The sequence below is a fragment of the Muntiacus reevesi genome, chromosome 11, assembly GCF_963930625.1.
Source record: "Muntiacus reevesi chromosome 11, mMunRee1.1, whole genome shotgun sequence".
In the NCBI taxonomy this organism is placed as follows: Eukaryota; Metazoa; Chordata; class Mammalia; order Artiodactyla; family Cervidae; genus Muntiacus; species Muntiacus reevesi.
In genome coordinates, this window is record NC_089259.1 from 11,600,532 (window position 1) to 11,616,063 (window position 15,532).

The 15,532-nt window shown below is 42.5% G+C and overlaps 1 protein-coding gene across 1 annotated transcript in view; it reads left to right on the top strand.

Moving 5' to 3' along the window:
• Positions 1-1,344: 1,344 nt before the first annotated feature.
• The window catches only part of TNFSF11 (TNF superfamily member 11), a 40,336-nt gene continuing 26,148 nt past the window's right edge, over positions 1,345-15,532 (top strand). The window contains exons 1-2 of the mRNA XM_065901612.1: positions 1,345-1,560; positions 8,728-8,895. Coding sequence (XP_065757684.1) covers positions 1,345-1,560; positions 8,728-8,895 — 384 coding nt within the window. The remainder of the gene's footprint in view (positions 1,561-8,727; positions 8,896-15,532) is intronic.

Below are 15,532 nucleotides of genomic sequence, written 5' to 3' on the forward strand. Positions count from 1 at the left end.
ACAAACTTTGGTGACTCAGAGACGTGCCAGTGTGAAAACTCTCCCCTCTTGAAAGTGCCCTTTAGAAAACTATGCAAAAAGAGGACACAAACTTAAAACACACGGACACAAAGTGAAAACATCCGAACTTTTTAACCGTGTTTATGTTGGCCAGCACTTCCATTCTCTCCTACTGAAAAAGTATCAAAATCTGTGAGCAATGTTCATATATTCATTTTCTCACCAAGGGGCACAATTCTGAAGAGAGACTTTTAAAAAGCCCCAGAAAGTTTTCCTTAGAAAGGAAACCCAACATTTAAGGCCACCTCAGCTTTGTGTAACATTCTCCTTTCGTGATTGGTAGCAGGGTGGGCCCTCCTGGGTGGCCCACCTCCGGAGTGTATACTCTTATTTTTAGGACATTGAAGAAAAATAACTGCTAAGCGGTAGGAATGGCATATGACCCAACTCTCTTAACATCTACGGTCCTATATGTGACATTACTGGATCCTCTCTCTGTACCGTTTCTTTCTTCTTCTTTTTTTAAAAGTCTGATTTGGTTTCTATAAGCTTCCTGCTGCCAGATTCAAAATCTGGCTCATTTAAAGCCACTTTGAGGGTGCAGAAACCGGGGTTTGGGAGAGAGGGTTCTGGTTTCCTAAGCTTGACAAAATACATAATCAGAATCTATATTTGGAACCTGTATGCTAGAGGCTGCACCCTCAGTATTCCTGAGGATGCTTCCTGCAGAAAAAAAAATTGGGGAGGTGGGGGTCGTGGGAGGGAAGAGGAGGTGAGACAGACAGGAAGGGCCTTCAGACATCACCAAGTCCGACTTTTTAAATCCTGTAGGGGAAACTGAGGTTCAGGGATGCGGACGGACTCAGGAACGTCTGTTACGTCACCTTCATCCTTGACCAACTCCCCCTACCCAGTTCTTGGACTTTCAGAAAGCCCATCTCCTCGATGTTCAGACGACGGGCAAGTGGTGTCTGGGAACCGCTGGACCAACCCACAGCCTCCACCCACGAGGGCCCCGACGGGGAGGGAGGAGGCCTTTCAGTGAGAGAGGCAGGGAGGGAGGGCGAAAGGAAGGAAGGCGAGCCCGGGGTGGGAGTGGAAGAGGCAGCTTCGCCCGGGGCGGGTTGGCTCGCGGGGCCAGCCCTCCCTAGGCGGTTTATAAGAGTTGGGGCGGCCGGGAGCCCTCCCCGCCGGTCCGCGCGCCCCCGGAGCAGCGCCCGGTTCTGAGCGCCCCGCGTCGAGGCCCGCCTGGCCGCGCGCCGGCTCCGCGCCGCCTTCGGACTTGAGCGCGCGGCAGCCCAGCCCGGGAGGGAGGCGAGCGCCCGAGCCAGGGGGCCGAGCGCCATGCGCCGCGCCAGCCGAGACTACACCAAGTACCTGCGCGGCTCGGAGGAGATGGGCGGCGCGGGCGCCCCGCACGAGGGGCCGCTGCACGCCCCGCCGCCGCCCGCGACCCCCGCGGCGGCCGCCGCCTCCCGCTCCACCTTCGTGGCCCTCCTGGGGCTGGGGCTGGGCCAGGTCGTCTGCAGCGTCGCCCTGTTCCTCTACTTCCGAGCGCAGGTGAGTGCTCGCCCCCCAGGGGCGCGCGGGCGGGGCGCGCCCACCTCGACCCTCCAGCACTTGGCAGGCGGTGGAGTTTGGTTCCCCCCGGCCGGGCTTCCCCGGATCTTGCATATTCCGGAGGGGAAAGGGACTCTTCAAAAAAAGAGAACGTGGGACTGGGGGGCAGCCGGGCGCGGGGCCCGAGCGCTGGCCTCAGTCCCCGCGCGCGCAGCCTGGCCAGGCTGGTGCGCCCAGGCTGGACTCGCCCGGCGTGGTGCGTTTGAATTTCCCCCGGCGAGACCGCATTGGTCGCTCACCTCTTTTGGAAGCGATTACGCACTTTTCTCCCCTTCTGTATCCTCCTTGGAGCAAAGATTGAACTTATTGATGTTCACTTAGGAACAAAATGGAACGTCTCCAGTTAGGCGTCACCGACCGTTTCCCTTCCCACCCACCCCCGGGAGGTTGTGGGGTCCTGGGGCTGGTTGCTTTACACCGTGCCCGGCTGCGCGCGGAGCCGAAGGCTGCAGTGCGTGCGCTGGAGCAGCCTCTGGAGCAGCCTCTGGAGCATCGGGTGGCGATGCCCAAGGCAGCAGATGGACCGAAAGCCACAGCGCGGCCAGGGACGCCTTGTCTTAGGAGACGGGCTCCTCTCGCTCGGGGTGAACAGAGAGAAGGGCCCACGTGTCTTCCCACGAAGGTGGGCGGAGGAAGGAAGCGAGACGTGTGTGGAGGTGGTGAAGTTCTCTGCCCTGGCACAGCCTGGCGACGATCTAGCGAGTAACCAAGCTTTTCAAAGATGGGGAAGCCGGCTAGGGACTGCAGAGAGATGGTAGAAAGGAAGGGGTAAATTTGTAACTTTATGCTTTCTGGCGGTTTCTGCTCTTGTGTTTTCTTGGAAATTGCTGTGCAGTTGCTTGGATTCATTCAAATATTCTTGTCTGGTGCTGTGAACTCTTTCTGAAAGGAAGTGGGGGGCTGACTGTGCATTTTTTTTTTTTATGGGAAAAGAGAGTTGAGTTTGGACTTCATTGGTTTTCAGATTCAAAGGTAATTACTAAACCAAATTGGATGCATCGAAACATGGCATTGCCTGGGTTGTACAGGTTTTTGACATGTGCCAGAGTCCTGAACTTGTAATCATAGACTTTTTGCGAAGTATTCAGTATCCACTAATTTGCATTTTGTAGAACTAGTTTATGAACTGAGACAGAAGTAGACATACTATGCACAGTATTTTAGAAAATTTGTATTTGTATATTAATAAAAATATTTTCTGGTTGAGAAAGTTTTTCTAAAACTACAACTTTCAAGTAGTTTACTTGCAACTCAGTCCTGTCCCACTCTTTGAGACCCCACGGACTGCAGCATGCCAGGCTTCCCTGTCCTTCACTATCTTCCTCCTGGAGTTTGCTCAGATTCATGTCCATAGAGTCTGTCATGCCATCCAGCCATCTCATCCTCTGTCACCCCTCTTCTCCTCGTGCCCTCAATCTTTCCCAGCATCAGGGTCTTTTAGATTACACAAATCTATGTGAAAGTGATGAAACATTTTTCTTTCATTGGACTGTGCTGCAGCCAAGAATGACTGATTTATCCATTTTCTCATCCGGTGTGTGGTCCTGCCCCCTCCCCCATTTAATACTTATATACTGAGTGCCTGCACTGCACACGACACTTCAATGGTACAGAATATGAGTTAAGAATCGTTTAGTCAACATACAGTGTCCTCCTACTGTGTTGCGCGCATGATGTCAGGTAATGATGGGGACTCTAACAAAAGACTTTAAATTCCTAGTCAAATAAGAGAGAAGCATTGAGAAAAGAGAAGATGCAGTCGTTCTCTCTTTTTTAATTAAATTAATTAATTAACTTTTACTTCTTGGTCCTGGGGCATGTGAATTCTTAGTTTCCTCACCAGGAATCAAACCCAACTCCCCTGCATTGGAAGGGCGGTGTCTTAACCACTAGACCACCAGGGAAGCCCCAATACTTCTCCATCTTTTATCTCTTCTAACACTTTATTTAGCATTGTGGCATTTTCATAGCAGGAATTGTGAAGTGAGTATTCAGCACTGAAAGACCTAGGGGATGAATGGATTGTAGGGACCAGGAATAGCTTCGATTGACAGAAACCATGGAAATGTGACCATTTCAAAAACAATGGCTTGTTGGGCTGTTGAAGAAATTGACTTCTTTGTAGGGAGTCCCAGTATTAATGGTCTGGTGGGCTGAGAAGTCTAGCCTTCTCATGATCATTTAGCAGTCTTGACGTCACATGGATAACAGTGAAAACTTTCAACAATTTTTTCCAAAGTCCACATGTAAGTTAGTAAGCCTGGCTAGAAAAATTTCATTTGGAGAATTTCTGGGTACAGTTTTCGTAGATGTAATGAAGATGGGGATTCTTCAAAATTTATGCACAATGTATTAGCCATTATGCTGAACCCACCTTTGGGCTTCATTTTTAAAAAGTTGCCTTCTTCAGTAACGAAGTAATATTTGGAGCAATGTTTTCATAGGAATATCGCACTAGATGTGGTTAGGTGTTGCTGAGGATGATATCTAAAGGAGTCCTAGACATTTAGAGATACATTCAAAAGAAGTTACAAGTGAAATAGAATGTTTGGAATTTGTTTCAAAATAATAACATGGTTGCTTATAGATGAAACAGGATGTACTGCTAACTGTTGAAGCTCCATGGTCAGTACCTGTAGGTTCAGTCTACAATTCTTTACACTTTTATATTTGCTGGAAGCCTTCTTTGTAAGTTCTAGCTGGGAGAATAGACCCAGTTTGACCTGACACTGGTTGAATGTTTTCACTTACATCACTTCCTTTGGATGAGAACTTGGTACCAAATAAGAGATAGACTTTTGATTTCCACTCAGTTTGTGGGTCACTTACTTGGGATTCCTGAATGCTTTTGAGTTAGAGTGAAATCATCTAATATCAGGTGGCATGTTTGCAGTTTACAGTAAAAAAAGAAAAGAAAAGAAAATGGAGCCAGTTTTATTGTTTTTGTTTATAGGTGAGAGAGGGAAATCCTGAAAATCCTCAAGAATCACAACATTGTTAATTAGCTATACCCCATTAAAAAAGTTCAAAGAGAAAAAAAACAGTTCAATTTAGTTTTAAATGCATTTAGAAAAATACCCCCAAATAATGTAAAAAAGAAAAAAATTATAGTGACTTAAAAACAAGTTTCCCTTTCTCAAGTCATGTTTGAATAGTTAAAAGTGAATCTGCCTCCTGAATGTTTGCAGATTGCTTGTGCCTAGATTAAGAAAAAAAAAAAAAAATGAAAGTACTAGATTCAGTGTAGATTGGCTTTTCCCCCACCAACCTTGCCAAAAAAAAAATAGCATGTGGTTTGTGCTATATATTTACCACATAGTATTCATACTTTGGTTTACAAAGAAAAAAAGTCCTTCCAAAAGTTGCTTTTAAATATTGATGTGTATTTAAAAACACACATATACACACACAACATCCATATAACCATATTCAAAGTTTAGAACTTAGCTATAAGATAAGTTTGTCAGAAAACTCAATCTCTCTTCCCTTTTAACTCTTTCCCCAAACCCCCAGCATGCACACCAACCTCCCTGGGCTGTTCTTTACCCAAGAAGGAGAGCCATCACCACCAAAAGTCTGATGTGGAGGTGTGTGGGCTGTCGGCTTGAAAAAACAGAAAACAAAGTAACACAGATGGCAAGCATCCTGCCTCATTTAACCCTACAAGCGATGAAGTTTCAAGGAAGCTCTCAGACTGAGTTATTTTCCTGTGAACCACACCATCTGATAAATGTATTTTTGAAGTCCAGTTTAAATCAGATATTCAAGGTTCACTTAATATTTTCAGTCATTTCTAGGTACAGTGAACTCATTTGTAAGTCAGTTTACTGTGATTTGGGGGTTTCCTGGAGGCTCAGACAGTCAAGAGTCTGCCAGCAGTGCAGGAGACCTCGGTTCGATCCCTGGGTGGGGAAGACCCCCTGGAGAAGGGCATGGCAGCTCACTCCAGTAATATTTGCATGGAGAACGCTCTGGACAGGGGAGCCTGGTGGACCACAGTCCGTTGGGTGCAGAGAGTCAGACATGACTGGAGCAACTTAGCACGCACGCACATGGCTGGCCCTGCACCGCTGCACCTCCGCCCTGCCCCTTCTCCTGGTCTCCATTTGCAGGCAAGGAGAGTTGCAAGGCCACCGGAATAACAAAGACATTTGGTTGTAGGTTAAAAATAAGTTTCTAAGACACTTGTACCCCTATGTTCACAGCGGCACTGTTTACATTAGCCAAGACATGGAAACAAATGTCCACTGACAAATGAATAGATGAAGATGTGGTACATATAGATAATGGAATATTACTCAGCCATAAAAAGAATGAAACAATGGCATTTACAGCAACATGGATGGATCATTCTAACTGAAGTAAATCAGATAAAGACAAATACCATAAGATATCACCTATATGTGGAATCTAAAGCATGACAAAGGAACTTATCTACGAAACAGACATAGACTGAGACACAGAGACCAGACTTGTGGTTGCCAAGACAGAAGGTGTAGAAGGGATAGATTGGGAGTTTGGGGTTAGCAGATGCAAACCGCTATATCTGTCTGTCTATTTATATAAAACTGAATCACTTTGGTGCACATTAGAAAATAATACAGCATTGCAAATTAACTGTAATTCAATAAAATAAAGTTTAAAAATAAATTTCTAATGTATGACCCTTAAGTAAACAAAATACGTGAGTATAATATCAAACTTAATGACATCACACTTTCATTTGGGAAAATAACTGGTGATATTTATATGTGTTTAGCTCTAATTGTGCTTCCCAGATGACTCAGCGGTAAAGAATCCACCTGCCAATGTAGGAGATTCGGGTTTGAGCCCTGGGTCGGGAAGATCCCCTGGAGAAGGAAATGGCAACCCATTCCAGCATTCTTTCCTGGAGAATCCCATGGACAGAGGAGCATGTAGGCTGTGGGCTACAGTCCATGGCGTTGCAAGGAGTAAGACACGACTTAGCGACTAAACAACAAACAAGCCCTAACGAGACTGGCTGCAACAGTGGTTCTCACTTGCACGTTAGATGCACTCGGGGAGAGAGATTCAGCTGACCTCAACTCTTAGGGATATTAATTAAATTGGCCCAGGGTGGGATCTGGGCCGGGCTGTTTTTAAGAGAAAAGAGACTAAAATTTTTGCATCATATTTCTCTTCATTAAACCTTTAGGCATCATTGACCATATCAGTATTTTTGTGCTAGCTGGTATTACTTGTGAAAAAACTTTAAAGTGGGTGTCCAAGGAACTTTGGAGACATTTTAATAGTAGACAATTGATATTTGTACCTTTGGTATTTGAAAGCATCACTTCTCAAACCTTAATGTGCATGAGAATCACCTGGGATCTGAGTTAGAATGCAGATTCACAGGCATTGCCCAGGGTGGGGCCTGGGCGTCTGCATTTCTAACAAAATCTGGCTGAGCTTGTAACGCTGAAGGTGACAGGACTTACTGCCCATAGCAAGAGTCGTGGGGACTGTTTCTGTTGATGGCGCTCCGCTTGTCAGCAGGGCTGAAGCTTAACCAATGTTGGGGTCCCCAGGCGTTTCCTCACTAATACCACACTGTCCCTTTAGCTCAGCGGCTTTCTGGTGGTGAGCCAACTGAGGCCTTCGCAGGAATCTTCTTTCTTGAGGTTTAAACCCAGTGACCCTTCATATCAGTTGCCCAAGCCTTTCTGGTTTTGTGGGAAACTTACTGGTGTAAGTGAGCTTTTTAACAGAACTATGGAATTGAAAGCTTGCCATATATGAAGTCTCAGATATTATGATTTGTACTCATTATCTTAAAGACATAAAAGATAAGTATGGATTGCAAGTAGTTTTGCGTCCTGAGTGACACCTCTCCCGTGATTATAGACGTTACCAATCCTTTAATTTACAAGAGTGGAATGATAAAATTTGCATTGGTGGGTGCACATTTGTTGAAAGGTTATCATTTTGTTTTGAGAGTTTTGGATATGGATAGGGTACTTAGTTTACTTCTGACAGCTGGTTAATAAACCTGCACATCTTCCACTGACGTTTAGAAAGATAATTAAACCAGGAATTGAGAGACCTGGTATTAACTGACTGTGCTTTGGTTATTGCAGACTTATGTAATTTCCCCCCCTCCTTTTTTTTAATCTAGCCTGTACCTAAAAAGCAAATGCTCATGAAGTACCTTGAAGTTTTTGAAAGAAGAGAATGATAAATTAAGTGACTATTATTAAAACAATTAGGTAGCTAATTACCTCTCCTCTTTACTTGCCAGTTGAAACCTCTACAAAGACTCATCAGAGCCCCAGGAGGAGCTGGCAGACAATTTTAAGAGCAATACTTAAAGAAATGCTTGTGCTGGTACCTGTTGTAACTAGGCAACCAGCTGATAACTCTGTGGGGATATATTGGGTGGGACTATCCCACGCACTTCAAGAATTTTAGCATTCCCTCAGCATGAATATGTATAGGTTACTCATGAGCCCTCTTCACCCCAGCTGATACCAAGTATCACCAAACACGTTTTCAGTCACCTTCTGACAGATGTAGCTCTCCTGTCTAAGAAAACTGGTGAGAGGTTCAACAAAAAGGGAAACTACTTCTGGCTTCAGGTTTTCTCTGGGGCTAGGAAATGGATTTCTTCGGCTGATTAAAACACACATTGATTAAGGGAAAAGGCTAGGCAAACACGGCACCTGAACATGATGTTAATTTCACCTGATTTATGTAAGTTTCATGCTTTGAATATCCAAGTGGGCTTCATAATCCCACATAGCATGCTCCTTAGGACTTAAAAGGCTTGCTCTTCCTGTATTTAACACCGGTAATTTCATCGATGCCTTTCCCCTCAGTGAGGACTTGAATAACATCAGACAATTTTGATAATTTCCCCATGAATTGCATGTGTATGCGTATGTTGTGAATGATAGTCAGAGACTCATAAAAACAAATTAGAAGTCAGTGTTTGCACCAGCTCAAGGGTAATTGTATTAGTTGTTAGTTGTTGGGGACCTGCATTCATTCTTGCAAGAATTAATTCTGTTGTAATAGTCACACTTGACTCAACAGCAGAATGATCAATGATAACCACTCTTATGTCCTCACACTTTTTCCCCCTCTCAGATGGATCCTAACAGAATATCAGAAGATGACACTCACTGCATTAATAGAATTTTCAAGCTCCATGAAAACACGGATTTGCAAGACACAACTCTGGAGAATCAAGACTCAAAATTAATACCTGATTCGTGTAAGAGAATTAAACAGGCTTTTCAAGCAGCTGTACAGAAGGTGAGTCCACATGGAGATGATAAGTCAAGGGCCCTCACTGACTCTACTAATACTGAAAATTAAAATTGGCTAAGTGCTGTTGACTTTGTTCTTTTTTATTTTAATAATTTGTAAGAGAGCTAAAGAGAATTTTTTTTGAGGGATTAGCAGAATTCTTTTGAGGTTGGTAGTGGTTAATTGGGCTTCCCTGGTGGCTCAGATGGTAAAGAATCCGCCTGTAATGCAGAAGACCTGGGTTCCATCTCTAGGTCAGGCAGATCCTCTGAAGAAGGGAATAGCAACCCACTCCAGTATTCTTGCCTGGAGAATCCCATGGACAGAGGAACCTGGAGGGCTACAGTCCATGGGGTTGCAAAGAGTTGGACATGACTGAGTGGTTAATTATAGTGACCAGCGATGTTCATGCAAATATTCTTTCCTTTCTCTTCCCTTCCTCTCTCTCTTTCTCTTATTTTGGAGGAGGCATTTAAATTCACTCTTGGAAGGAGGACAGGGATGGTTTGTGGTTCAGTGAGTCAGTGTGCTAGTTTGAATTCCCTGCCTTAGAAACCATTATCTCTGCTCACAGGATTCTCTGCTGGCTGCTTCCTTTATGTTGGGTTTTGGAATGGGAAGATCCCCTAATCCCCATCTGTGGATCCAGGGCTCTGTGGAGAACAAGTATTAGCTGGTCCTCTGTTGTCATCTGACTTTCGTGGGGAAGAGAAGTAGAGCAGGAGTTGATGTTGGGGGAGAGCGAAATTCTCTGGTCCTTTTCTGATTTTCCAGGAGGGCTGAGTGAAAAGGGAGGAGAATGGGGACACAGAAAACAAATGACTTCTCTACTCAGACAGCCTCAATGGGGAAACGCTGGAATAACTGCCTGTTTTGTTTTCCTGGATACAGTCCCTTGGTGTTATTTTACTTACTGACTCCACCAAGGACTGGTCCACATTGCTTCCTCACATAACACACATCTGCATGGGTTCCTGCGTCTGCTCGGACATCCCAACCTCTAGTTTGCAACTCCCTGGGCTATCTCTGATCATCTCACAGTAAATTCTTAATTTCTCAAATGCCTTAAACTTAAGTTGAAATTTGATTAGTTTCTTTTTAAAAAATTCACAAGTAGTAATCGCATTTTTAAAAAAGAGGATATGTATTGGATATAGAGGCAGGGAGAGATAAAATTGTTTTGTATAACCCTTCAGGCTGGTATTCCCTATATTTCAACAAATTTAAGATACCATGAATTTTCAACTTACTTTATGATTTCATGCATCACAAAGAGAGAAAAAAAATTTGACTAAAGAATTAAAACATAATCATTATAGATTCTAGTTGCATCCAGTTCAGAGATTCTGAAATATAAAAAAATATGTATCATAGAATCAAGGAACTATATATTGTTCTAATATCTATAAGAATGCTGTTTAAAAATATTGCATTTTCATTATAATTAGTGTGTATGTGCTTAGCTTTATGCAGCAGATGCCTATTTTAAAATGTAGGTTTAAATTTGTTCTTTTGATCTTCTATTGTAATTTTTGAGCTATATAGCAACAGTAATTCCATTAGTCTAATTCATTTTTAAATGTTCTATGGCATTTTCTTTCTCTGCTTTTGCAAAAAATTAAACGACTAAAAATAAGAGAAAAATGAGTAACATCTGATTTTTCACTATTGGAAGCAATTGAATTGAAATGAATTGAAATTGAATGACAGCTATACTGTATTTACCTCATCTTAGGTTAGGTGGCACAGCGGTAAAGAATACGCCTGCCAATGCAGGAGACATGGTTCAATCCCTGGGTCGGGAAGATCCCCTGGAGAACGAAATGGCAACCCACTCCGGTACTCTTGCCTGGAGAATCCCATGGACGGAGGAGCCTGGAGGGCTACAGTCCACGGGGTCACAAGAGTCGGACACGACTGAGCAGCCAGCACTTTCGCTGTCACTTTCAGGTCTTTCCAAGTAGTGCTAGTGATAAGGAACCCGCCTGCCAGTGCAGGAAATGTGAGAGATAGGGGTTCGATCCCTGGGCCAGAAAGATTCCCCTGGAGGAGGGCACAGCAACCCACTCCAGCATTCTTGCCTGGAGAATCCCATGGACAGAGGAGCCTGGCGGGCTACAGTCTATAAAGTTGCCAAGTGTCAAACACAACTGAAGCGACAACACGCTCTCATATCATCTTAAGTCATGTATATTTTGTGGGAGAAATTGTAGCATGTGAAGTCAGACAGATTTATATTTGAATAAATGTGATCTTGGGAAAGGACTTAATATTTCTTCACTCTGGCTTCCTCACCTTTAAAAACTGGAGTTCCCAATCCCTCAGTAATAGGAGTGTGGTTGATTTGAATAAAAGATGTAAAGGACCTAAGCACAGTCCTGGAAATAGAGTATGCACTCATTAAATGTTTATATATTACTTTACCACCATTATTACTAATTCATTGTTATTGTTGATGATTTAATCAAAGACATATTTTTAAAGTTTAGATAGAGCACGTTTGATCATTTTTCTAAAATTACATTAGTGAAGTCGCTCAGTCTTGTCCGACTCTTTGCGACCCCATGGACTGTAGCCTGCCAGGTTCCTCTGCCCACAGGATTCTCCAGGCAAAAATACTGGAGTGGGTTTCCATTTCCTAAGACAATGCAAACCCTGAAGCAGGTTGCAGAAAATCGTGATGTTTTTATTACTAGCAGCAGTTAACGTGTTAAGTACATTATTATCCTTAGGAAACTTCCAGGTCTATTTAAGACTTTGGCTTGATTTAAATAATAGAGTAATTTAGAATGTAGAGAGCCTGTTCTTAAGGCATTTATAAGCTGTGGTGTGAAGGACAGTATATTAGGGGAGGAAAGACATAACATTTGCAAGACCCTTAATTTAAAATTCTCTTAAAAAATTCTCATCCATGCTTACTGAGGGGATTTCTGAGCTGTACACTGTGAAATCTTAACACTCAATTTGCTGTTGAAGTACAGTTGATTTAGAATATGATGTTAGTTTTGGATATACAGTGATGTAGTTCAGTTACTTTTCCCACATTGTAGTCCATTATAGATTATTACAAGATATTCAGTATACTCCCCTGTGCTACTTTATGTATAGTAGTTTGTATCTGTTAATCCAGTGCTCCTGATTTGCCCTCCTTTCTTTTATCCGTTTGGTAACTATAAGTTTATTTTCTGTCTGTGAGTTTATTTCTGTTTGTTTATAGATTTATTTGTATTATTTTCTAGATTCCATGTATAAGTGATATAATATTAAGAGAGAAATGAAATACTGCCATTTGTAGCAACATGGATGGGCCTAGAGAATATATATAGTGAAGTAAGTCAGACAGACAAATTCTAATTCATTTTTATTATTTTGTTCTGTTTCATTTTTATTAGTCTGCTTTTAATCCCGCCTCTGAGATATTGAGTAACCTATCTATAAACAACAATTACATGTATTAGAGGTAATGTATTAGTTCAAAACTGAACCCCTAATTAAGGTAATTCTGGTTATGTAAATGATTGCTTCCTAATTTTCTATTTAGATCAATATATATTGAATCTCCTTACAATGGAAAGAAGACAAACTTTTAATTTCATTGGTACCCTGGTTCTTAAAAATTATACTTTGGGTTTCTTCAGGAAAAATGAGTATTCAAAATCAACCACGATAATTTAGAAAATAAGTAATATTAAGAACAGATACCATTGATGTTTACTTATGGGAATGCAAGGATGATTCATTTTAATAGGTAAAAGAATAAAAACATTATCATTTGTTAGATACTGAGAAGTGAGTGACAAAATTTTGCACATATTTCTGATGTTTAAAATCCATTAGAAAGTAGAACTAGTTGGATTCTTGATGTTATCCTAAATAGCTCAAACTAAAAGTTAGCTAATGATGAAAAATAGGAGCATTTCTCTCACCATCAGGAACACAGCGAAGATACCCACTGTCCCCATGTTATTTAACTTTGTTCAGAATGTGCTAGCAAATGCAATTACATATAGGAATGAAATAAAATACAGAGAAGGCAAAATTTGAATGTGATGTGATTGTATACTTGGGAAAATTCAAAGGAACTGAGAGGCTACAAGAAAAATAAATCAGTTTACAAAAGTAGTAGGTAATAATCACTAGCTGTTTCCATGTCAAACAATAATTAGAAAACATGAATGAAAGATTTCATTCATAATTTTTAAAAAGGTCAAAAAATGCATTAACAAGGAGTATACAAAGCTTATGAAAATAAAACTAGAAAACTCTACAGAGACATTTAAAATAGAATTGGATAATGTAAAGATGGATAATGGATAATTGGATAATGTATGACTGTGCGAGGTCATAATCCATAAAAGAGAACAAACACCTTAAAGTAGACCTCATTGCATGTGTGTGTGAATATGATTGTGTGTATATATAAGTATATATATAATTTAATAAAATATAAAATTATTTTGTATAAGTGGGTATAGTTTAGGTTATTAAAGAATGGAATTAGGACAGTTTGTTTGCTATTTTAAAAAAGTGATAGTGTTACCTTATGTCCTGAGTGCGTGCTCAGTCACTTCAGTCGTGTTCAACTCTTTGCAACCCCGTGGACTGTAGCCCACCAGGCTCCTCTGTCCATGGGATTCTCTAGGCAAGAATACTGGAGTGGGTAGCTGTTCCCTTCTTCAGGGGATCTTCCCGACCCAGGGCTCGAACCTGGGTCTTCTGCACTGCAGGTGGATTCTTTACCATCTGAGCCACTGGGGAAGCCCATGGGATGAGTAGAACTTTTTATTAATTTCACATTTATTTTTGATGTGCTATAGAATTTTACCTGTTATTCATTGGTAACAATGTTACACACAGGTAATCCTTTTTAAAGAATAAGAAGCTCTCATAATATACCCTTGGGTGTTTGAAAGCAGAAGATGCCATTTTTTCCCCCAGACAAGAGACTCTTCAGGCAGAAGATGTGTGCTATTCATATCTTATCATTAGAGTCAAGCAGTGTTTATTAAGGGTGCTACTGTGCTAGGCACTTTGCTGTCACTTCTCCAATAACCAAAGATTTACCTTTCCCTTGAAGTGAAGTAAAGTGGAAGTTGCTCAGTCATGTCTGACTCTTTGCAACCCCGTGGACTGTACAGTCCATGGAATTCTCCAGGCCAGAATACTGGAGTGGGTAGCCATTCCCTTCTCTAGGGTATCTTCCCAACCCAAGGATCGAACCCAGGTCCCCCGCATTGCAGGCAGATTCTTTACCAGCTGAACCACATTACCTTGGCCAAATAGTGATTTGCCAAATGTGTTATCCTATGATAAAGATTATTGGTTAATGTGACAGCCTACACATCTTGCCAGAATAATCAGATTTCTCATTTCTCTTGCTGATGCTAAAAATAGAATAGTTGTAGCAGGCATGCAAAGGTAGGTGTGTCTCTTAGTTTTAGTTCTAATACAGATATTGGGTGAACCCATGAAACAAAACCACGTTGGCGGCTGCAGTCATTACTGAGAGCTCGCCCCGTCCAGTGGTAACAAATGCTAGACATAAGCACAGTATCACATTCTATGTGTGCAAAAGCTGGTGTTTACCCAGCCCTTCTTTGGTCAGACTAGTAATGCTGTTTTTCTCCCTTTTTTGTTTGTGGCTGGGTTTTCTTGGCTTTTTTTCCCCTTTAGCACAGAACTCTGAAAGCCTCTTAGTGATCCAGCCCTACCAACCACAATTTACGAAGTCTGTCATAACAGTCTATGACAATAAAGAAAACACTAGCACAAATACAGTGTCCAATTTATAAAGCAGTTCTTGTTCCGGCTTTGGTGGCCTCTCTGGCCTCTGCCAGGCTGAAGAGCGATGTGGGCGCTCAGGCCTGAGCAGAGTGCGTGGCCCTCAGACCTCCCGGCCAGGCTCAGTTTATACACTATTTATATATCCTGAGACCGGGGCGGTAACTCTACTTGATGTTACTGTTAAGTAAGTGTTAGTCGCTCAGTCGTGTCTCTTTGCGACCCAATGGACCGTACATAGCCCCCCAGGCTCCTCTGTCCATGGGATTCTCCAGGCAAGGATGGAGTGGGTTGCCATGCCCTCCTCCAGGGGATCTTCCTGACCTGGGGTGGAACCCATGCCTGTTATATCTACACTGACAGGCTGGTTCTTTACCGCTTGTGCCACCTGGGAAGCTCTGATTGTTTCTGTGCTCGCTTGCTAATTTCACATGAAAAAGTTCCCTAAACTTATTTTGAAATGTATCTGAAAGGGTGATATGGGGCAGAGAATCCATATACAAATCATATCAATCACCTTGTTCTCCAGTGTGAGGGGTTCAGTGCATTCAAGGTGACCCCCTAGGTTGTGGGAAGGAAGCATGGTGACTTACATGTATGAATGCGTGCATGCTAAGTGGCTTTGGTGGTGTCCCACTCTTTGTGACCCTATGGGCTATAACCTGCCAGGCTCCTCTGTCCATGGGATTCTGTAGGCAAGAATACTGGAGTGGGTTGCCATGCCCTTCTCCAGGGGATCTTCCCAGCCCAGGAATCGAACTGGCATCTCTTACATCTACCTGCCTTGATAGGCGGGTTCTTTACCACTACCGCCACCTGGGAAGCCCTTATATGTATATGTATTTTTTAATGTTAGCGTTAG